Source organism: Corapipo altera, unplaced genomic scaffold, assembly GCF_003945725.1.
Source record: "Corapipo altera isolate COAL_440 unplaced genomic scaffold, ASM394572v1 316, whole genome shotgun sequence".
NCBI lineage: Eukaryota > Metazoa > Chordata > Aves > Passeriformes > Pipridae > Corapipo > Corapipo altera.
This window is the reverse complement of record NW_020884974.1, coordinates 1463973-1487229: the sequence shown is the minus strand read 5'-3', so window position 1 is coordinate 1487229 and position 23257 is coordinate 1463973. Positions and strand designations below refer to the sequence as shown.

General features: G+C 42.5%; 2 protein-coding genes across 5 annotated transcripts in view; one reads left to right on the top strand and one right to left on the bottom strand.

The window, feature by feature from the left end:
• The first annotated feature begins 20 nt into the window (after nt 1-20).
• On the top strand, nt 21-4907 carry PDC (phosducin). Its single transcript, XM_027665331.1, has 3 exons — nt 21-790; nt 2116-2276; nt 3365-4907. Exons 1-3 carry the CDS (start codon nt 730-732, stop codon nt 3890-3892), a joined length of 750 nt encoding a protein of 249 aa, XP_027521132.1. The 5' UTR covers nt 21-729; the 3' UTR covers nt 3893-4907.
• A 780-nt stretch (nt 4908-5687) lies between these two features.
• Nucleotides 5688-23257, bottom strand: part of ODR4 (odr-4 GPCR localization factor homolog) — an 18638-nt gene continuing 1068 nt past the window's right edge. For 2 of the 4 annotated variants that reach the window (XM_027665295.1, XM_027665296.1), the window contains exons 2-14: nt 22666-22799; nt 22431-22559; nt 21970-22065; nt 20903-21009; nt 20154-20190; nt 19876-20016; nt 19196-19291; nt 18628-18693; nt 17206-17334; nt 16657-16747; nt 15130-15315; nt 10060-10152; nt 7923-9032 (exon numbers count right to left, since the gene is read on the bottom strand). In XM_027665295.1, the coding sequence (XP_027521096.1) occupies nt 8965-9032; nt 10060-10152; nt 15130-15315; nt 16657-16747; nt 17206-17334; nt 18628-18693; nt 19196-19291; nt 19876-20016; nt 20154-20190; nt 20903-21009; nt 21970-22065; nt 22431-22559; nt 22666-22764 (1338 nt within the window). In that variant the 5' untranslated portion in view covers nt 22765-22799 and the 3' untranslated portion in view covers nt 7923-8964. Of the gene's footprint in view, nt 5853-7922; nt 9033-10059; nt 10153-15129; nt 15316-16656; nt 16748-17205; nt 17335-18627; nt 18694-19195; nt 19292-19875; nt 20017-20153; nt 20191-20902; nt 21010-21969; nt 22066-22430; nt 22560-22665; nt 22800-23257 lie in introns of those variants that run through there. The other 2 variants (XR_003531247.1, XM_027665298.1) reach the window with 2 other exon arrangements.

Sequence of the window (23257 nt, the reverse complement as noted above, 5' to 3'; positions counted from 1 at the left end):
CTTGGTGCTCTGCAGTGCTCTGACAACACCCAGCTGGGATCATCTTCTCGGTGGGAATACTCAAAAGCAGTGGTTCTGCTGCAAAAACTCCACCTAAAGATAAAAAGGGTGTTGCTGTATCACAGTGCCCTGGGATTGCCACCTGGTTTATAGAATGGGTGGGACAAGAACGTGATTTTGATTTATAACCCCCATCATTTCTGCTGTTTTGCAACAAACATGGCCCAACCAGCTCCAGGATGTTCAGAGGTCTCTTGCCCAACAGGTTCAAATTCTTGACTCCACATCCTGTACGTGAAACGAGCAGTTCGGGCAATAATTAAAAGTAAATACTTGCAGCACTTGGAAAATTAATAGGTTCCTGATTCTAAGGAGGATTTTAAAAAAAAAAAGAAGATACTCAGTGTACATTCCCATTGCAGGAAGTTTTACAGCCACTATTTCCCACCGTGTCCCAGATGACTGGGAAGGAACAGTATAATGAAGGAACCCTCACCCAGGTACTTTCCATGAGCATCTGGCCAAACACCTTTTGAAGGACACTGACACATATCCCAGTTGCTTTCTACGGGACAATGAGCAGCTCTATAATTATCATGTGCCTTTTGATCTCCACTGATACTCACTGCAGGAAATTGCACACTCTGTTGGACCTGATGATCCCTTTTCCATCCTGTTATTAACTGTCCTCCTTTGCAACTCGCAGCATCTCCTACTCCAGCCACAGTCATGGAAGAAAATGCCAACACCAGCTTGGAAGAAGACTTCGAAGGACAGGCGACACACACAGGCAAGGAAACTAACTGCCTTTTTTTTTTTCCCCCTAAAAATAAGCTAAACTGTCCCTGTTCACTGGGGAAGCACAGAATTCCAGTAGATCCAATGGATTCACCAATCCTCTCGAGCAGAAACACAGGTTCCAAAGGCAATGAGAATGCATTTTGGGGTAAGGGCAGGTAACACCAGTCTGATCTTTGTGCCAATCCTCCTCATACCTGAAGCAAACAGCCAACACAGGAGACACTTGACAAAGCCACCAAGAGCAGTGGAGCTCCTGTGGGTTGGTCCTGAAGGATGACCTTCCTTCTCCTGGAGAGGAGAGAAAACCAAACAGCAACAAAGCCCACACTAGAATTTAGTGATAATATTTCACTATAAAGGCAAAATTATGTTTTCCTTCTTATAGAAGGAACACTCAGAACTAAAAATGAACCTTGTAAGTCCTCTTGGCAAACACAGCGCAGCATTTAGAAGGTTTAAGAGAAGTCTTGCTCAAAATCATCAGTTTTTTTAAAGTAGCACTCAATCCTTAGGATTTTTATGAGTCCTGACACTGTGTTCAGCTCCACACCCAGGGATCATGTCCTGTGTGTAGAACATGGACCCTGGTAGGCAACGAGATGTTCCCGCCCTGTGCTCCAAGGGCTTCCTTTTCTTGGAGCTCTTGTGATAACTCTTTCTGGGATCCTTCACCTCTGAAAACACCAAAATATTCCTTGGTTATGCCTTATAAACTAAGCTGCAGATTCAAATGCTTCATTTTGAAAAACAGCACTAGAATTCAAAATTAATTTTCCCCTCCCCTCTTTCAAAATTTAACCATTTCAGTCAACCAGCTCTGCATTACAATCAGAATTATTGTAGCATTTGCCTTATGGGTTACTCTTCCAGTGGAACAAGTATGGGTTTAAAAAGAAATGTCAAGTGCCCTGTATTCTTAATTTTACTGTGAGTTCTTATACAATTTATTTATATAAATGCACTGTCTATGGAGACATGCAAATATACTTGTACGAAACACAAGCTTTGGCCAACATGGCAATTTTACCAGGTTTCAACATTCTCATCCTTGTTAACTACTGAAATAGGTCACCAAAATCCTTTCATGGGCTCCTGATAGGAACGAGAACCCCAAAGTGATCCAGGTTAGAAAATACTCTTACTTTTTGGGACACATTAGTCCCAAAGTTTGGGTTCTCAGCACTCCTGGAGAGAGTTCTGGGAGGAAGAGGGACGGACAGATAAACTGAGGCACAGAAGGACAAAGCAGCAAAGAGCAGAAACTTCTCAAGAAGCTCCTTGTTGCACTTTCTCATCCAGCTTCATCTCTCTTAGGGCCCAAGGGTGTGATCAACGACTGGAGGAAGTTTAAATTAGAAAGCGAAGATGGAGAGTCCTTATCCTTGAGCAAGAAAGAAATGCTTAGACAAATGTCTTCACCACACAGATCCTTCAGTAGAGATGATAAAGACACCAGAGAGAGGTTCTGCCGTAAGGTAAGAGAAGTAGAGCAAAATAAATGAATTTTGATTCTAGATAAAACATACCAGTTATAAGCTAGAAAATCCTGTATTTACCAGACTCAATTTCTGCGTAACTTAGCAGAGCTCTCCCAGCACAGAGAGAACAAACCACGTGCAAACCAACAGAGCTGGGAAGGGGCTGGAGCAGCAGGAGCAGCTGAGGGAGCTGGGGGGGCTCAGCCTGGAGAAAAGGAGGCTCAGGGGGGACCTTCTGGCTCTGCAACCCCCTGACAGGAGGGGGGAGCCGGGGGGTTCGGGCTCTGCTGCCAGGGAACAAGGACAGGAGGAGAGGGAATGGCCTCAGGCTGTGCCAGGGGAGGCTCAGGTTGAACATAAGGGAAAAAATTTTCCCCAAAAGGGTTGTCAGGCATTAGAACAGACCACCCAGGGAACTGGTGGAGTCACCATCCCTGGAAGGGTTCAAAAAAATGGGGATGTGGTGCCTGGGGACATGGGTTAGTGGTGGATTTGGCAGAGCTGAGTTAATGGTTGGACTCAATGATCTTAGAGGGCTTTTCCAACCTTAAAGGTTCTCTGATCCTCTCTACCCAGTCCTCTCTCAAGCAAAAGACTCCAGTAAAACAAACTACATTGCACAACAACCTATCACAGCACAATTTGACCTTTCTTCCTCTCTTCCCTGCCACAATGATCCGTGGTTAAGGCAAAGGCAAACGTTTAACCTGTTTAAAAACCTATTAGTCAGGGACAGAGCTGTGAGCCTGAATGTCACTCATTACCACCTGCCAGGTCTGAACGGGGGGGACCCAAACCCCCCAAAACACAGGAATTAAACTTTGAGCCCACTGCAGTCAGTGACAAAATTCCTACCAACTCTGGAAAATCCAGAGGTTTTTGTCAATGTGGCAATTGTCATGTCAACATGGAAGTGTTGAGGCAGGACCTTCACCCGTGTCTTGAGGAGACCTTCCAGAGTCACTGCAGGCAGTGACGGCTCTTCTGGGTCAGCTTGGATGTTCTTTAGTCAACAGCAGGGGCTCTTCCCACCTCAGCACTGAGGGCTTAGCCCTCACTAACCCAACATTCTCTGGCCCCCCCAGATGAGCATGCAGGAGTACGAGCTGATCCACGACGCGCAGGAGGACGAGAGCTGCCTACAGCAGTACCGCAAGCGCTGCATGCAGGACATGCACCAGCGGCTCAGCTTCGGGCCCAAGTTCGGCTACCTGTGCGAGCTGCAGAACGGGGAACAGTTCCTGGAGGCCGTGGAGAAGGAACACAAAACCACCACGGTGATAGTGCACATTTATGAAGATGGTGTGAAGGGCTGCGACGCCCTCAACAGCAGCCTGACCTGCCTGGCCGCAGAGTACCCCACCGTGAAGTTCTGCAAGATCAAGGCCTCCAGCACCGGGGCTGGAGATCGCTTCTCCAACGAGGTGCTCCCCTCCCTGCTGGTCTACAAGGCTGGGGAGCTGCTGAGCAATTTCATTAGTGTTTCTGAACAGTTCAATGAGGAGTTCTTTGCTGTGGATGTGGAGGCTTTCCTGAATGAGTACGGGCTGCTGCCTGAGGGGACGCTGCCCGCCCTGGGAAATGGCAACACGGATGAGCAGGATGTTGAATAGTCAGAGCCACAGTGCTGGCTGTCTCCCTTTCCTCCTCAGTAAGCTGTAAATCAATGTCAGTAACACCCATCTCGTTTAGAGAAGGCTGTCTTTGCTAACTTATTTGTAAGATACAAAGATACAAAATTATTTAACTGTTAGGATATGAATTTTACTTCAAACACACACAACTGGCAGTCCTGCACATAATTATCTCTATGCCACAAGTAATAGGAAGAACAGCAGACAATGCTGGTGATCTTTAAGATGTGAAGGTAAAAAGGATTAAAAACTGAGGGCCCATGCCTGTCTCCAAGAAGCACAAGACCTTCATTTCAGACTGATCCATCCCTCTGTGCACACAAAAAGCCATGTCCATGCTCTGGATTATGGCTCCTCAGATACACTTCTACCAACTTCGGTAGGAAAAAGCAGTTTGAAGGACAAACAGCCCAAAGTCCTTGCATTCCTAAATAATTTGGGAAACTAGGACAATATTTTATGCTTCCACATTTAATATTCGATATTCATGAAAAGAAATAAATTTCTCACCCTTCTTGCTGTCACTTCTGTGACAACACTACAGAAGTGTTGCTCTCACAACAGCAAACACAGACACAGCATCAGCTCCTTTCAGTTCATGGGTGCTCCACAGGTTGAGCAGCAATGCTTAAAATGTCTGCAGTATCTGAAAAAGTATATTGTGCTTATGTAATAACTCTGAATAAAGCTTAACAGCCCTTGAGACCTGCCCTTGGAAGTGTGAAATATATTGGTAGTACACAACCTTAGCCTTAAAACATGTGAAATATTAGTAAGCACTCATTAGACATTTCCTAAGCCCAAAGTTTTGAGTTTTGTTAAAGGGAAGCTGCTGAGAACTACAGTTTAACAATCTGAGGGAAAACTCACTATAAACCTTCCTCTCTCGGTCTAAAAACTCCTCCTCCTCTCGTTCTGACAGAACACAACAAAGCATTGGACACACTTCAGTGGCTTTTGCACACTGGCAAAGCTGAAGGCTGAATTTGACTCTGTATCTGTAACATTTGAGATTACCAGAAAGCTAAAGATTATTTCTCTTTTGTTTGTTCATTTTTAGAAACTATGAAAATGCCGCTGATTTTCTACTTTTAATATTGGTTTTGCAATGGATGGATGTTTTAACAGAGCTCTAGAAACCTCACCTCATGTACACTAAGCTAACAAATGAAGTTCCTCTATCAGCTCTTGTACAATCTTCTTCAAGAATATGTAAAACAATTCATGATTTTATTCCAACAGCACATTCCCAAAATGTTATGATTTCCATGCTGTAAATTACTGAGTGAGAGTGTGTCATAAGTCTTTCTGAGGGAACTCCAGGTGGAATAAAGCTTTTCCTTGGAGCAGTGCTCAGAATATTTGCAGATCTACCATTTGCAGATCCACCCAGCACAATGGAAATCCAGTGATCTTATAAAAGATTATGTAGAAAAATAATGAATTATCTCTGTCTATCACAAAAATAACCAGTTACCTGGGTAGCAGGTCAATATTTCACTTGTATTTTTTTATGACATGTCTTAAAGAAGATTAGTGAAAAATTTCTGTCTTTTGCACACCAGAAAATCTCCATGTAAGTGGTGTGAACTTAAAAGTTCTTGGGAACTTTCCCTCTTTATCCAACTTGGTTCAAAAGCCATTAGGCTGCACATCAGCAGCCTTGTAACATAAACTTCATTTCTCTGAAAACCAGGCTGAAAGCACAAAAACCACCAATACCACCACAGAAACTGGACCCATAGCTCCTGTAAGAAATAAGCTGACACTCCAGTTTAAGAGAAGGATTAAAGCATGCTTAAGCAGGATTTCCTTCAACCTGTAATTTCAAAGAAAAAACAAAGAGAGAGAGCAAACACATGCAGCACCAAGCCTCGACAGCAGCTCATGACTAATGAAGTTGCAAATAAAGCTCTGATCACAGCAGTTACCCAGGTTTCTGCAGGGGGGGGGAAAAAAAGAAAAAAACCTTAAAAAAAACCCAAAAAGCAAGACTTGACTCAAACATTTATTACTGTACAAAGGTTTTTTGAGTAGCAAACAGTAAATGCTTAAAAAAGCACATAGGGGCACCTCCCTGCTGCCTCTTCCTTCAGACTCAAAGGCACAGAGACCCCGAGTGTCCCCAAATATTCCATCTTATCACTGGTGTCACTGCTGATCAAACCCAGACAAAACCTCTGGTAGATCCAAGTGTCAGCTGGGGGAGTTATTTCTCTTCCCAGCATCCAGCACAGGGAGGCTGTGCTTTGGATGCAGTGGGTGGTGAGCAACTGCCTTGGGCATCCCTTGTCTCTCTGGGGTTGTATTCTTTCTCTTTTTGTTATGTCCCTTCTCATTACTATGATTATGTTTTACTTTATTTCAATTATTAAACTGTTCTCATGGCAACCCAAAAGTTGTCCCTCTGCCCCAACCCTCCTCCCCCTGCCCCAAGGAGGGGAGTAAGCCCTGTGTGGTCCTTTAGTTGCCAGCTGGGGTCAAAACCCCCCAGCCTGTCTGTTCCCACCACATCAAATGCTGCCCTCAGACGTGAGGGACCATAAACCTCATTGACCCAGACCACTGAGGCTTTTCAAAACTACATTTGAAAGCCCAGAAAATAAGGGCTTCTGTAAAATTATTTTGTAGCATCAATTTTAGAACTATGCTTAGAAGAGCCAGACTTTCAGTTGTTGAAGTGCAAACCATTCCTCTGGACTCTTACATATTAAAATTAAAACAGATTTCCAGTGCTGCACACGAGTTAACAAAGCTCAGTTTCAGTCTCAACTGAGTTTTTACAGACTGAAAGCTTCAGAGGATTGCATAGGAAAAGGATAAACTTGTATGAAACCTGAGCTAAAGTTATGCAGTAACCCAAGAAAGAGACTTTTAAAAGGTTCCTTTTCTCTTACATGCACTCTTTCATTTCTCCTAAGCCCTCATTTTCTCACGTTCTCAATGGCCAACAAAAAAGGATGGGACCATGAAATCCCCTCTTGGTTAGTCCTGTAATTCTCAGACAAGTGAGAACCTGTTTTCTTCCACCTGCCCTGTTTCCTCATGGCAGGATTACTGGAAGGCTCAATCTGCAGGTACAAGTCAAATTACTCATTTTTACTTTGACAGGGTTTAAATTAATTTCTTATTGCACATATTCTTATTCTGGTATGAAAGCAAAAATCCCATCAAAAGCAATTTCTTTGCTTTCTTCCAGGCTCAAATTGGAAAACCAGACTTCCACAGATCCTTGATACCCAGTTAGTTACAAGCTAGGGGGTTAATTTGACCATCTGTAGTAAGACCATAGAGAAAAGGATCACTCACTAAACACTTGCAGGGGGGAAGAAAAACAGAGTTCTCTGTTAGGGGTCCCATGGAATTATACATCCCAACAAGCTTCATGTTTTACACCACAAGTACTAAAGGAGAAGAACTACGGGATGAGTGTTCCATGACCATTATTCTGCTCTGGTGTCAGACACTGAGCATCTCAGATGCTGTACTTCACTTCTGTGGCTGAGCTGTGTGCAACAGGCAACTACAAAATAACTATTTCATATTTTACCTCCAAAATTTTGTATTCTACCTCCTCATCCCACTCCTCCCAAAAAAAACCAAAAAGAGGCAAAAGACAAACTCTTTGCTTTTCATTATGCCCCTGCTCCTCCTTCTAACAGAGACTTTAGCAGAGCAATTTTTAAGCCAATCCTCCTTTGAAGCAGGATACAAAGTTAACCCCATTTTCTGGATAACCCTCAGCCTCCCCTGGAGGAACTGCTGTGCATGATGCCATCTTGCTTTTGATTCCACCCACTGGCACAGAACAAAATGCACCTATAAAGCCCACAGAGCTGAACCCAATGCCCCCATTACAACATCCACCTCCCTCCAGCAGGCCCTGCTTGAGCAACACTGAGCACGAAAGGTCAACGCTGTGTTTCAAAGGATATTCACAGCACTAAAAGCAGCTCTTTTTCCCAAACATGGAAAAACAGAATACACAGATGAGGCAACACCAGTTGAGACACCTTTCTCACAGTTGCCTTTAATAAAGGTATCCCAGTACATCCTTGATGACGCTTTAGAACCAAAGTGTTTATTTTTTCTTTGTGTTCCAGTGCCTTTAAACAAAAAAAGGTATTTGCAGTGGTACTAAAATGCCTTAAAATCTGGAACTCTTTTCTATTGTAGCTCAGGTCCAAGTAAACATCACATTTCATACACAAATTATCTTTATTAACCTTTCTAGAATTCTTCCCTCCTTCACCTCTCTTCATGGCAAGTAAACCTGTTATAGCCCAGTGTACCCTGGAAAATATCCTATAATGGAAAGATTTCTGTTTATAGTCTAAAAATCCTGATTAGCAATAATTTTGACAACTTGCATGTACCTACAAGATAAACCACAAGGGCTGCCTACATCTAGCTGTTGCTGAAATAGTTAATATTCCGAGAGAACAATGACTGAATAAGAGCTGGACAGAGAAATTTATTGATTTCTGAGTTCTCCAGATCTTGAACTAAGGTATTTACAGGCTGCCTTGGTCTAGTCTTGAAAATTCTAGAAACTATTTGTATACCTTTTATGCTAGTTAACCAGTACTACCTAAAAGTAAATCTAATTTTCCCCCAATTAATTTTAATGAGATTTCTCTTAGCAAATTAAAGCAGGAATTGTCATACCAGGTAACTACACTAGTCTTATCAGTAGCCTGAGAAACACCAGGAGCAGCATTTTGCACTGAAGGAGCCAGCAGGAAGAAAATGAAGGTTCCATATTTCTTTTTAAGGGCTCCTGCTAGAAAATAATATTATCATTCATTTATATGGAGTGATAGGGTTGGTTTCTTGTAAACTTCATTCACTTTGTACTTGATTCTGTACCTGCATAATTCTACTTGATACATGAAGTGCATGCTGGAACAAGGTAACTGAGCCTATCATTACACTGATATTGCACATCTACCTGGGGATATTTAGGCAACAATTAATTACTAATCAATTAAACCCAGCTGTTTCCAGCTTGGAAATGGCCAACGTTTCCATGGAGCTCCAGGGGCTGCAGCTCAGTCACTGAAGTAGTTGAAAGAGAAGATGGATGCAAGGATTGCAACAGCAGCTGCCACCACCACACCTGGAATAACAGAGAAACACGGCAGTGAGGGGCCAAGGGCAGCACGGGGAGGGCAGGGCAGCTGAATGTGCCTGAGGAGAAACCAAAGAGCCACCCCAAAAACTGCTTTTATCAGGAAAAGGTTCTTCCCCCAGAGGGTGGTTGGGCACTGCCCAGGCTCCCCAGGGCAGTGGGCACAGCCCCAAGGCTGCCAGAGCTCCAGGAGGGTTTGGACAACGCTCTCAAGGTCACGGTGGGATTGCTGGGGTGTCTGTGAAAGGCCAGGGGTTGCATTGGATGGTCCTGTAGGGCCCTTCCCACTCAGGACATTCTGTGATTCTGTGAGCTACCTAACACCATTAAGCCTCAATTTAAAGCTACAGTGTCAGATAAATAAATTATAAAAGCTCCCCTTGACATTTCCAATCAGAGCAGGACCCTCCCAGAGATCCAGCTGGCTGCACACTTCTGTAGTACCTTGGCCATAAAATAATGCACTGACTCCATTCTAGGAATCAGACTGGGAAAAAAAATAACTGAAAGTTTAAGAAACAAAAGCTATTAATTTTTTTCTTTTCTGTGCAGCACTACATGTACTTGGTAGGTCTCTGTAGCACAACAGTCATTTGTTGTTGGAAATGTTGACTAACTTGCTCATTACTGATGCAGCTGAGAAGACACACAAGAAAACTCCAAAACACCTGAGTAATGATTTAAGGAAAGATATTTATATATCTACATCAAATACACATTTAATCTTCCAGTTACCATGTTCTACTTCTAAGAATAAACAGAAAGCAGAAGTTACTGCTTTGTTGACCAAAGTATAACTGTATTTTAACACTAGAAGACTTTCAGCCAAGAGAACTGTACTGAGTGCAGACATATATGGGGGCTGGACAAGGGAGTATGGTGGAGAAGTTGCACTGAAAGGGAGGGTTCTGTGGCTGAATTACTGAGGCTGAAAATTGGGATGCTGTGGGAGCAAACAGAAAGGGCCCACTGTGGGTTTGGGATTGCCACAGCAAAGAACTGGGAAGCAACATACCCATATTTTGTTGAAGCTTCATCAACAACGTTGCTTTTGTCAGCTGTGTCTGTTGTGTGTCCTCCAGGTTGTCAGGAACTGGACAAATATCAACTGCATGGAAATCAAGGGAAGAAGTAAACACCAGGGGGAAAACTATCAGTTGTGTTTTACAATGAACTAATGCAAAAGGCCCAACAACTTCACATCAACTACATTTATGGTACAAAAAGCAGTTTACTGAAGTAGTACATTAGCAACAACACAGTGCTGAACTGTTCTATATGGATGTGAGAGTAAAACTAAAGAGACAAAGTACATTTGGGGAGGAGTTCCTCTTCTGAAACTCATCTTCCACACCCTGCTTCCATGGTAACATACCCAACCATATTTGCATAGCATGGGGAGAATTTGACTGCTCTGAGGGGGAACCACCAAAATTTACCATTAACCACTTTCCAGGATGAGAGTTTCCTTTCAGAGCCATCTGCCCTGAGCTCAGGCCATGTGCCAACCCACTGCCACAAGGATGAGCCCAGCATCACCTCCCTACCCAACAGCCATCAATGCATTTCTTCAAACCACAGAAACTTCTTGTTGAAGATCCTGTAAAAACACCCTTTCTGAGCAGGCATAGAGGCCTCATTCTTCTTTGGAGTGATTACCAAATCCTTAGTCTGCTCAGCCAGGATGTGAGAGAGCTTGAATCTATTTCCAGACAGATGGGATTCAAACCTGTACCTACTTCCTTCCCCAAGATTTCCCTCAGCACTTGGCCATCCCCAGCTTGCTAGAGACAGGGAGGAGAGAAAAGAAGGGCAATAATCTCCAGTCCTTCCCCTGAACTGTTTGTGCCACCCAGAGCCAGCAGGGAATCCCAGCTCAGTGCTGAGGTTACTTGATGGTGGTGGGCCAAAGGCCTTCAGTTTGCATTCCCATTCCCAGGAGAGTTTGCTAAGGCATCACTTGTCAAAAGTTTGGATTACAATTCAGTAGCTATGACTGCAGACAACCTCTGGATGAGCAACCAGCCAGAGAAAGTGTTTGTGCCATTGCAGTGAGAGCTGGGGGTCTCTGGGAAGAACAGGACAGGCACACTGAGATAAGAGAATGAGCCTGAGGGATTGTCCAGAAGACAAAGAAATCCTCCCAGCAGTACCAGATACCAAGTTTGAGGAGTCCATGGAACACTGATCTAAATAAAAACAGAGCTCCTGTTTCCACAACCACCCAGTGGGGTTGTCCATCAGCAATAAATTACAAGTTACATACTTGAGTAATAAGACACATCCTTTGTATGACTCATATGCAAATGATTCACAAAGTACTTTCTCTATCATTAGTTATGGTGGAAATGTATAATCTAGATGTGATCAGAAAGGTTGTTTCTGTCATCTCAGATGACTCATGAGGATGATTGTCTTCAAAATCTTCTCAAGTCAAACCTGGACAAGACCTGTTACAGCGAAGCACTCAAACTAGACTTTTAGGATCTGTCTTTAGCCATTTTTATCCCTAAACTCACTGAATTTGTATAGGATGTGCTGCAGCAGAGCAATTAATAACTGTCTGATATGAAACTTCACAAGATATTGAGATATCCAGATATCCAGACACATACATGTCCATATATTAAGCAAAACATGGGTTGGAGATCTCTGTGTAAGCTGCACATACACGTAAAATCAAAACATCAACACAACAGTTCAAGACATTTCAAAACATTTCAAAGTGTGGATTTTTGAAGAGAAATTATCAAATATCACTGAATCTCACTGGTGCTTAAGGAGGTTTCATCAATGAGTGGTTTCATCATTATTTTTTCTATGCCAAGGACTGTCTATAATACAAGCAGAAATGTTCAGCTAGAGGAATTATTAATTGTTGCAATACAGCTTTTTAGTAAGTATCTTAACTAGCACAGTGCCAGCACCACGTTCTGTCCAGTTCTGAATTCCCTAAAACATACCACTTTGGGACAAACTAAGTATTTCTGGGGTCACCTCTGAAGCCTAGATCCAGCAGGTTCCTTTCTGCTTTAGGTGTGATGAGCAGGTAGGATGGTCTGTGCCCTCTGACTTCATGTTTCTTTGTGCCTTCCTAAGGACTGCTGGGCTTTTCTGAAGGCACCTTTGGAAGCTGCACATTCCTCAGAGGGGAAAATACACCAAAAAAAAAAAAAAGGGAAAAAGCAAAAGAGCCAGCCTTGAGCTATTTAGTTACCAAAGGCATTTCTGGAAGGACGTGCATGTGCAGCAGCTGTAGCATAATTCATACAAAGCTTTAATAGCAGATGTTTTCCAGTAGCAATTCTATGAATCCTCAATTCTTCACTAAGTCTCCAGTTCCCTGAGGAAGGTGGGGAGGTGATTACCACTGCTGAAGGCTTATTTCTGTCTGTCCCCACCCGCTGCTGTCCCAGCAGGGATTTAGTAAAGCCAATCAGAAATGCAGAGCTTTCAGCTGCCTGTTTTAAAGCACTAAACACCTTGAAACTACAGTGTTAGAGCTATTTATGTCTCTCATTTATAAATAGCTTGGGTTTTACTCTCTATTTTCCACGTAACAATTTTAAAGCACGACCCAGCAGTGTCCTCACTGGAGAGCTGTCCAAGGAATCAAGAGAATAAAACTGGAGGAAACTGCAGCAGAGGCCAAGCTCAATAAGCCCCTAAAATTGACTTTCTCAAAATTTCCTATGTTTTGACTAAAAGCTGTTTAAAAAGTAAATCTTCTGCCGATACTGATAGATCCTTTTCTTCTCAAGAGCATATTTTAAAGAGCAAAAATATAATTATTTCAAAAGCCTCCTCGTGCTCTTGAATTTTAGACAGTTTTTTATGTCAGCAGAACTTTCCCCAGACCCTCACCACGGAGAGCACTGCCAGTTAATTCAAGGTTGGTGCCTCAGAACACAGGAATTGTGATTCAAATAGAAAGGCTGGTGACAAACCAGCTATTGAATATTGGCTATTATTAATAGAGAACCATCACACAATGCCCAAATCAGAACTGGAAAAGCCTTCACACAAGGGAAACCCCCAACTGCTGTTATGCCACAAAAACCTGGTCACAGCAATACTTGGACACTTCATACCAAAGCAACCATACAAAAATCAAATTGCTTAATTAATGTTTTCTCTTAGAATGCAGAACACTTTTCTTATGCAGTTAATAGGTCTCATTTCTAAAATGACCCTTCTGGTGGGATAGAAGTGTATAAATACATTGTGATTTTAATAAACCACGAGTTAATGATGCCACATCAATAATTATCAGAATGAACAGATCCTGTTCTATGGACAATCTTTATGCTGTTCTCCAGGACAAGGCCAGATGTTCCTAAAATCCTATTTGTATGGTTTTCCTTCTTCTCTCCTATGCACTTACTTTAATTTGTGGGTTGGGCTTTTTTCCCCCTAAAGAAAATAAGCACTTACTTTAATTTAGTAATTAAGTGAATTTTAAATTTGTCTTTTTTTTTGTTAAAGAACATAAATCCCCCCCCAGATTCTACACCCAGCAAGCTACAAGACCTCCCAAGCTCATTTTGTGGCCATCCTTTCACACACACAGTGTTGGCAGCAACCTTTGGGAGGCACTGCTGGCAGTGCAAAGGGGTTTTCTTCTCACCTCCAGATCACACAATAAAGCTCAACTGAATCATCTCCTCTCTCCCTCCCACACCTACATCCACTGCTACAATACTAATTTGCTTCCCTAAGTTACACTGATTCCCTAAAGCTCAGGAGTAATTAGCTGTAAGAGTATTAAAGTTACTCTAATAATGCCAGAGAGATTTTTATTGGCTTTCCTGCTTTCCTTGAGGCCCCTGAGCTGTGGACACCTCTTGCTTCTCCATATAATGAGTCAGTTCACAGCTGACAGGTTTAGTTAAAGCCTTGGGGAGGAACTGATTCATTTAGAAAGATCAAAAGAATTTAGGGTGAGCTCTGACATTAAGAAACTCAAAAACCCCTCCAAGTACACAAGTGGGTCAAGGAGAGTATCAATACTCACAGTTCACCCTGCACAGCAAGTCATGGCTGCACTTCCCAGTTTTTGTCCCTAAATACCAACAAAAAACTATTCTGAGCCCTTATATGAGAATTGATGCCGTTCTTTTTAAATTTAAATTATAAAACTGTAACCTGCAGTTCCTATTCGTGTTGATGGAGGGGAAAAAAGGGAGAAAAATCTCTTCCATGAGATCACAGGATACATTTCAACATCAGTTTTCACTCCTACATTAAAATCAACATCACACAGGGGAAAAAAAAAGCCAACAGGGAATGATATAAACCAGAAATATTCAGAAAAAGGAAGTCAGTGACTAGTTTATAGCAAAGTATGTGTTAAAGGGAATATAACAGTCTCATAATCAAATCATAAACTTGTAAGACATTCAGCCCTCTCAATTTTCTTTTCACTTTGGGTGAATCACATATATTCAGGTTTGGGTACTGCATTTTTTATAAAACACTCAGAACAAAGAAACTTTTTTTTAAAAAAAGTCAGATTTAGCATGAAAATTTAGCATGAAGGACACAGAGTATTTGTATTTTTTGCTAATAGATTTTTAAAGCATTTTTTAATTCTGTAGGGAAGAAATAGTAGATTTGACTAAATCATTCAGCTTCTTCTTCTAACTTATTTTAAGCAGTATCAGAACTATTCAGCTCTAAAAAAAACTGGGCTACTGAAAGAGTAAATATATATATTAATATAAAGAAAATAAAGCTTTACAGGTTTTTCTTACAGTTTATTTGTCAATATGGGATCACCTCTAACTCGTGTGCAGAGTAACCTTGTGTACCTCCTGCAGTTCATGGGCTGCAGCCCTGAGTGCACAGATAATGCAGTGAAAAGGGAAAATACTTGAGAGGAGAAACAAATGTGTGTTACAAGAAACAGAAACTGCAAGAAAGTTACTATTTTCCAGGAATATCTTGAATTTGTTATTAGATATAAACCCTTGTATGAAGCACGGCTGAATTTGGGCATGTCCACATGTGGATAAAACTGGCCTATGCCATTAGTGAACGTTTTCCTAAGGAATGATCCAGCCTGTCCTGGCTGTCAGCCACTCACCTGTGCTGATCTCCTCTGCTGTGTGGATATCTTCAGCTTGCACAGCCTGATCCAACAGCTCCACAAAACGCTCCTGGATTTCTCCAGCGGCCTCGTCGCCGAACTTGTAGTCGCTGAGCATCACACTGGACCCAGGCACGGGGACAAAGAGTCTCTGAGGCAACACATGGTATTCCCTCTCCAAACCTACAAAATACCCTGCCAGTTATGAGAAGATTCCTCCTTGATCCCTGGCCATAAGATAAAACTATTGCAAAAGAACTGCTCAAGGTCTCCGTGTAAAAATCCTGATTTCAGGCGTGGCTTGTTTAGCTGTTGCTGTTTTGTGGAAGCTTTGGCTGCTGTTATATTGATTTATTATTAGTTATATAACTTACATTATTAGTCTCTCCAGAAGTATCCAAGAGAGCTCTAAAACAGACCACAAAATTTCAAGCAGAGCTTTTCTCCTGGTTGGAATGACCAGCAGAACCCCGGGAGAGCCTGCAGATAAGGATTTCACCACCACACAGGACCTCAGACACAAAGTTCGGGTGCCACCTAAAGAGCAAACTCAGAACTACAAGCAAAGGAAAAAGCTTTCCTTCACCTGAGATACTCGAACTGCTATTTCAATTCACTAATTTTTTATTTAAACACAGCAACTGACACCACTGCCCTGCTTAAAGAAGTTTAAAGAATCCCCAGCAGGAGCTCAGAGATCTGGTCCCAGCATACTCCTCCTCAGGTTTCAGTATAATCATGATAGGCAGTTTTATTTCCATATTTGCACCATACTTAGGTCCCTGCATGATGCTCTGTTCAAGTCAAGTTAATGTAACTCAGTAATGAGTTATGGTGCTGAAATAAGATCCACTCCTATAAAAGACACAAATCTGTAAAACAGTATTTGGTGCAGAGCAAGAAGTTCAGGGGGCAGAGACAACACAAATGATATATTTGTATAGCTAAAAAAAAGAAATCAGGATACTTCTTTATACCATAATTATCATATACAATGGCAATTTAATTTAACAGAGATGAAGTCCTGAATTTCAGGGTTCCTGTCCACTAATACTTGTAACACAGGTGACAGAAAAAACATGCAAGGCCATGCCCAGCTGGTTCTTTTAATCCTACCAAGTTTTAACATCCTGCAACATTATATGGGAGTGCCATACAGTGATTTCAAAAATAAAAATGTAAAATGTGCAAGTTGCAGTTGGAACTTCGGTGACAGGAGTTTCAACTGTGGAAGTTTTAAAAATCACAATATTTCCAATCAGTGAGAAAGAGGGTGAAACTGTCTTCTGTGGTCACAAAACCTGAATGCAAACATGGGGTGGGAGCTGTGATGCCAAAGGACACATCTGAACTTGGCACAAATTCTCCAGATTTAGGAAAAAGTCAAGGCTGCTGAGCAGCAATTGTGCCTTTTGCTTTTTATTCTGCTCTAACCACACTGGATCTTCACTATACCAGCAGAATTTTCCACAACAACCAAAACTCACTGCAAATATAAGTTGCTGGGGGGTTCATTTTTCTTACTTTTTTTCTGAGGTCCTTCATTTAAAATCAGATCTTCAAACAGTATTTCACACCTATCACTCAGTGTGTTTATTATGTCCCTTTTCAAAGCCTGCAAGGACAAAGTGAAATCATCAGTAATATAAATATAATTACCAGTAATACAAAAGCCATTTGCAAATTTTGACTAGTAAGAAATAACCCCAGTCCCTCATAGGCTTAACCCATGGTGAAAGAATAGTTTTTCCCAGAAAATTAGAACTAATGTGAATTTTAAAAAGCTCAATAAAGAGAAGCTAACATCAAAAGAATTAACATCCAGAAAGAAAGCAACAAAACAAAAATGAAAAGTTGAGGAAAGGTTTAGGAATTTTAGGATAAGATCTGTCAACTTCTAGACAATGAGCACTAAAACCAAACAAAAATAATCACAAGGCATTGACACAATAAAGTGCAAGGGGACGAACATTTTGACCCCGCTATAAACTATTCTGGCAAAGAAAAAGCAGCACAGCAAATTTCACATATTGCAGAAAAGTGTTTGTGCTGAACTAACCCCCTTTTCAGTACCTGAATGGCTTCTTTAACTCTTGGCTTGTTGTTATGGATGTAGGCTCTGCATTTCACAGCCCCCCTGAGGTTTATGGAACCACTGCACACCTGCACTGTAGCTGTTGATCTGTGACTGGAACCCTGGCACTGAAAAGCAAACATTTCAGCTTTGTCTGCTCACCAAGGCACCTGCAGCACCAGCAACACAGAACAGCACTAGGAAATTAATAGCACACCTTCAGATGTTCACATACAACCTGTTTCCCCTCATAATTTATAACTCTAAGTTTACTTTATTTTTTAGTTTGTTTAGGTGAGACTCCAAGTCTCTTTTGCGTTATGGAAAATGTATTTATTTTTCCAGAATGTTTCAAGTATTTGTGCATACAAGCCTTCTAAAACTTTCCAGTATTGTAATCAATAAAACTTTTTAGGCCTTTCTTTTTTCAGCAATGAGGTTTTAATGTTTACTACGTAGCCAGTGTAACCCAGGGTGCCCTGGGAGTCACCCCATCAGTCAGTACTAAATTATACATGTGGCCACATTTAGAACTGCATCAAACTGTTGCCCAGCAATGCTTCCCCTAATTACCACAACAGTGTGTGTGTGCAGGAAGCACTCTGGGCCAACACCTGGAAACACAGGGATGCACCACTCCCACACCCACTGCACGAACTACTCCTGCCCAAATCAAGTTCTCCGTTCCCTGAGGCAATTAACCTGAGCACAATACACAGCAACAACAGAGGAACAACACAAGCTGAGATACTCAACAAACCTCTAAAATGGCATCTTACAAATTTCTAGAAGTTTTGCTGAACAAAACTGAAGAGAATCCAGGAACTACCTGATGAAACAGGATGGCCTGTGCTGTGCAAAGATGCCTGCAAAGTAACGCCTGGACACATTTGGGCTCCAGGACCCAGGCTGGGGCACCAAATTCAGGGCTCATCAGGAAACCCCTGACACAGACCCAGCAGCTCCACATGATGATCCAGCTCACAGGATCTGTGCCTTAACCCAGAGCTGGCGACAGCTTCTGACAAAAGCACCCAAATGAATGTCCCAGGTGGCCAAGGCAAGTTGAAATGTGGGGCGACTGTGAACTTCAGATGCACAGTCACCCTGAAATCAATGTATACAGGTACATACAGGTATCCTACTACCAAATGAATTAGTTTGAAGGACTTCTTCTTCCATAACCTGTTTTCCAGTCTTTCCAACGTGGTTTTCACACCACGAGAATTTCTAAAGGCATGAAATCTGCAGGTCTGTCAGCAAACAGTGAGATCAAATCAAACAGTATCCACAGGAGCAAAAACAGTCTTATGAATAAGTAAGCTGGATTTCTGGACAACAATTCACAATGTTGTTTTACTTTTTATTCTATTTTATAATCTAAGAGCCAGGTTATACTTTGCAAACCACTAAATGCTTACCAGCTGTGTCAGCACCTTGACATCAGAGAACTGAGGGCAGGACTGAGTATTTCCTCTTGACTTTTTCTGAGGGGAAAAAAAATTCTTTGTGGCATGAAACAGGAAAAAACGCTACTGAATCAAGTCTCCTCACTATGGCATAAAATGTGCCCTAGTTTATAGCCTTCAAGAGAGAAAAATGCCACATAGAAACCAGCCATGAGAATATAATCAGAAAACTAAAAGGGGAGGTGGACGCATCAGCCGAACAAGGTGCTTCCGCTCTTCGATAAACATTCAGACAGATGCAGGTCTTTGAAATCTCATCACCTACATTCACACCTCACTCATGTTCTTTAATAGCAACATTTTAGTCAGACTTCACAGATAATTATTGTGTTCAAGTTGCCAGAGGAAGAACAAGGAACCTGCAGCAAAGAACACAAGCAGTCCTGAGTAACAGTGACCTGGAACAGGTCAATTAGATCAACAAATACCGTATGGAAGGTGTCTCAGTCAATGCTTCATCACACTGGAGGTTCCAAAAACACATCTATTAGAGCTCAATTCCTTGTTGTTTGGGACTCACCTGCCCTTCCAGTAGCTCTGTATCATCATTTTTAACTTGTCCATTGATGAGGAAAACACTGTCTTCTATCTGCTTCGACCACCGGTTTAACCCGTTCTTTGAAGTAAGTGAAAACACAAAGATCTCATCAGAAAGAGGAAAGAGAATTTCACTAAAGGGTTGGGCAGCATCACACTGAAAATTACAGAAATACATGTTTCAACAGTTACTCCAAGGGAGTTTTAAAGTCTGTGAAAAAACAGTCTCTATGTTTTTTCCCCAAAGGTAACTCTTAGACCCACCATGTTCAGAACACAGCCATTAAGAAACAAGAATTACAAAACACTGAAGCGTCACCCCAGGGATCTGGGGTTTTTAGGAAGCGTTGCAGGCTACTGAAAGTCAAGTCATACTAAAAGCACCCCATGCCCTCCTCTAATTGGGTGTAACCTTTCACTAGGTGAGGCAGCAGAGATGTTATTTGGACTGCTCATGACAATTGTTAAGTAATTTTGAGCCACGGAAACTTCTCACTGAGCACAGCAGAAGAATTACATTTACAAGAGGAATAACTGCTAAATATTCTCCACTGATTAGTCCTGCTTCTCTATGGCACTATTCAAATCTTTTCTCTTATTTCATTTTCAACAGAGACATTACTGTAGTAACTGGTGCAGTAACTGCTGCAGGCAGTTAGTTACCTTGGTATTCTTCTCCAGGTCATGGTTTGGGGAAGTAGCAAGAAGTGGAATGTGAATATTAACATTTACTGTGCAGCCCAAAGCCAGCCAGGAGGCAGACAGAGCACTCTGGTATTTCCAATCTGCTGGTTTAGCTGAACTCTGAGAGCAGAGAAAACAAAAAAAAATAGCCATAAAGCATCTACACAAAGCACTGTATAACTCAGAGGCCAATGTATTTTTGGAATATTACTTGCCATGCACTAAAAGCTGCCCATGGCACAGGAGGATGAGCTCACCTTTGGATCTTGCACGTCGTAGGTTCTGCAAACTACTCTTTGCTACTTAAAGAAAAAGATTCAGTGAAAAGCAAAAGAAGTAAGAGCAACTCACAATTAACTTTGTCCTTTACTAAACTGCCCTGTGGAGCTAAGTGATGCCCTCGAGGAAGTTCTCACCTTTCATGAGTGTAAAAAAGCAGAAAAACATTTACCCTGTAACTCCAACTACCACAGTGATGCTGTCCCAGCTCTTACAAATAAATTGAGATCAATATGTACTGACAGGGAGAACCACCAGGGCACCAATTCATAATTTGTCCTTGTCTCTCTCACCTCTCTAAGATCCTCCTTTCTCTCCTTGCATTATCTCATCACCCACAGACCCTGCACTTTTCTGCAGCACTAGTACTGATCCCAATGCCTGCTGCTTCCCTAATTCCATGGAAGTACCACTGGTAACAGCAAGATCAAGGTGCTAAACACTATTTTAGATGTTTTATTCAACTTATACTAATCGAGACTGACTGGGGAAGGCATAATATGATGCCACCACACAGACAAACCTAACAGTAAGAAATTATGGGAATTTTGCAAGGATAAAAGGGTCAGCAGCCTTACTCATGGCCTACTAGAAAACTTCACAATTTCAATTTGATCTCTGTCTGTCTGAACTCAGATAACTCACCCCTCCCAGCTTCTCACTAACCAGCAATAACACAGGTCAGGGGTAGCAGCCTCAGCCAGTAAACCTTGCTCATAAAGGATACTTCTTTGTAGCAGAGCAGATTTGAAGAGCTGCTCTGTCTGAGACCTCCTCCTCAGCAGGTTTCCAGAGCCTTCTTTTAGTCAGGGACTTTTCCACTGAGAAGATTAGCTGAAGACCAAAAAATATTATGGACTTTTCCACAAAAATACACACTACAATTTCTGGAATATAGCCTTGTACAAAAGTTTGAACTCCAAGTGATATCAAAATTATGTATCAGCAGGAAACACAGCTTATATGTCACCAAATGTCACGTTAAGGGAACATTCCACAAGGAGTCATAGGCAACTTCTCCAAAGTGAAAGGGGCTTGTGAAATCTTAATTCAGCTTCCTTATACACCAAACAAAGTAACACACATTCACATATACAACCTGTATGGTTTTCTGCTTACAGGAAAATTACAGCTTTCTGCCTATCCATCGAGGATCAGGAAAGGCAGCAGTGCAAAATAGTTACTGATTCAGAGAAACCAAACAAAAAATTTAAATTCAGTAGCTACTGATCAACTGGACACACCTTTTTTAGCCAGCTCCTCATTTCAGTAAGCACAACTGAGATGCCACTGCACTGAACTGCCAGAATTGAGTCCTGAACCTCAGGCTACCAAACCTGCTCATGGGTAAATCACTCAGCATGCTTATCTCACCAAAATGATAAAATGAACATACATCTTCAGAACAGACACTAAATGGAGCACTATAAACCCCATATTGTAACAAAAATGTATTTCGAGTCTATCAGACAGTTTTAAATTTAACCCCATACACCCAAGGCAAATACACTAATTCTAGACAAGATACTTCTTTTAAATGAGTAAGAATTATAAATTTTTCACTACTGTAAACATCTCTAATCTGAGCAATTAATTCAGACAAGGAAACCTAACCTCACTACCACCTGTGTCACGAGGACTTAATTTAATATAAACCTCAGAGATGCTTTTCCTATATTTTTATTTTCTGACTTAAACCAACAAAATATACTTGAGCATATACTCAAGGCAGTGATGGGGAATTCTTCAGCCAGGCACAGGTGCTGCTGCCTGCCCAGCAGGAGTTCTGCTCACCTTGCGCAGAGCGTTCTGCCCGTCCTTTGCCAGCTCTGGGCTCGCAATCATAAACACACCAAGAACCAGCAACCCACCAGGGAGCATCCTGGACACCTGCAACATGAACATGAACGTTTTTTGGCAGGACTCAGTGATCCAGAAACCCTGCAACTCAGCAAAAAGGAGACAAGTACGCAGAAACAGGTGAGGCTGGTGTTCACTCATAGAATCCTTTGCAGTGTAGGAACACACCCTACAAATGTTCTCCCTTCAGTGCTCTCAAGGCTCCTTTCATCAAAAAGTCTGAAACCAATACAGGTATTTCTGGTTTAAAATATCTGTGCCCAGCGTGGTGAGGGAGGTTCTTTCACTTGGAGGAAAAGGCTGGAGAGGACACAAGTGATGAGATACTTTGTGACCATCTCATTTCCCTTTTGTTCCTCCCACCCCTTTGTTGTCCCAGAGGGTGAGTTCCTCACCTGGCTGGCGTGTGTGGTTATCCACTCCTCATCCAGGGATGCCAGTTTTGGAGGGATGTTCTGCTCCTTGTGCTGGTCCTTGGGAGGGGTGCGGACAGCCCGGATGACATAGTCCCGTTGTGGGGAACACTGTCCACAACACCCATGGGAGCAAACACACTGTGAGCAACACCAAGAACAAGGGTTTCCCAGTTCCCAGGAGAGACTGGAGCAGAACCAGCCATGCCACACTCACCTGCCCTATCAGCAGCCCAGTGACAAAAGGCTTCACCGCCGTGCTGAGCTCGGACAGGTACTGCCCGATCCCCTCCTCCACAAAGTAGGTCCTACCCATGGCTCTGGGCTAAGCTCCAGGGTTGTGGTTCCAACCTGCAAAACAAACAGTGCATGAAGTCAGAGAAGGTGGTTTTACTGCAACAGAAAAACAGCCTCACACAAAGAACCTCTAGAATTGCTCAGGTTGGAAAAGCCCCCTGAGATGACCCAGTCCAACCATCCCCCAGCACTGCCAAGGACACCACTGACCCGTGTCCCCAAGTGCCACAGCCACAGGGCTTTTCAATCCCTGCAGGGATGGGGACTCCACCACTCCCCTGGGCAGCTGTGCCAGGGCTGGACAACTCCTTCAGTGAAGGAATTTTCCCAGTATCCAACCTGAGCCTCCCCTGGCACAGCTGGAGGCCGTTCCCTCTCCTCCTGGCCCTTGTTCCCTGGCAGCAGAGCCCGACCCCCCCCCGGCTCCCCCCTCCTGTCAGGGGGTTGCAGAGCCAGAAGGTCCCCCCTGAGCCTCCTTCTCTCCAGGCTGAGTCCCCCCAGCTCCCTCAGCT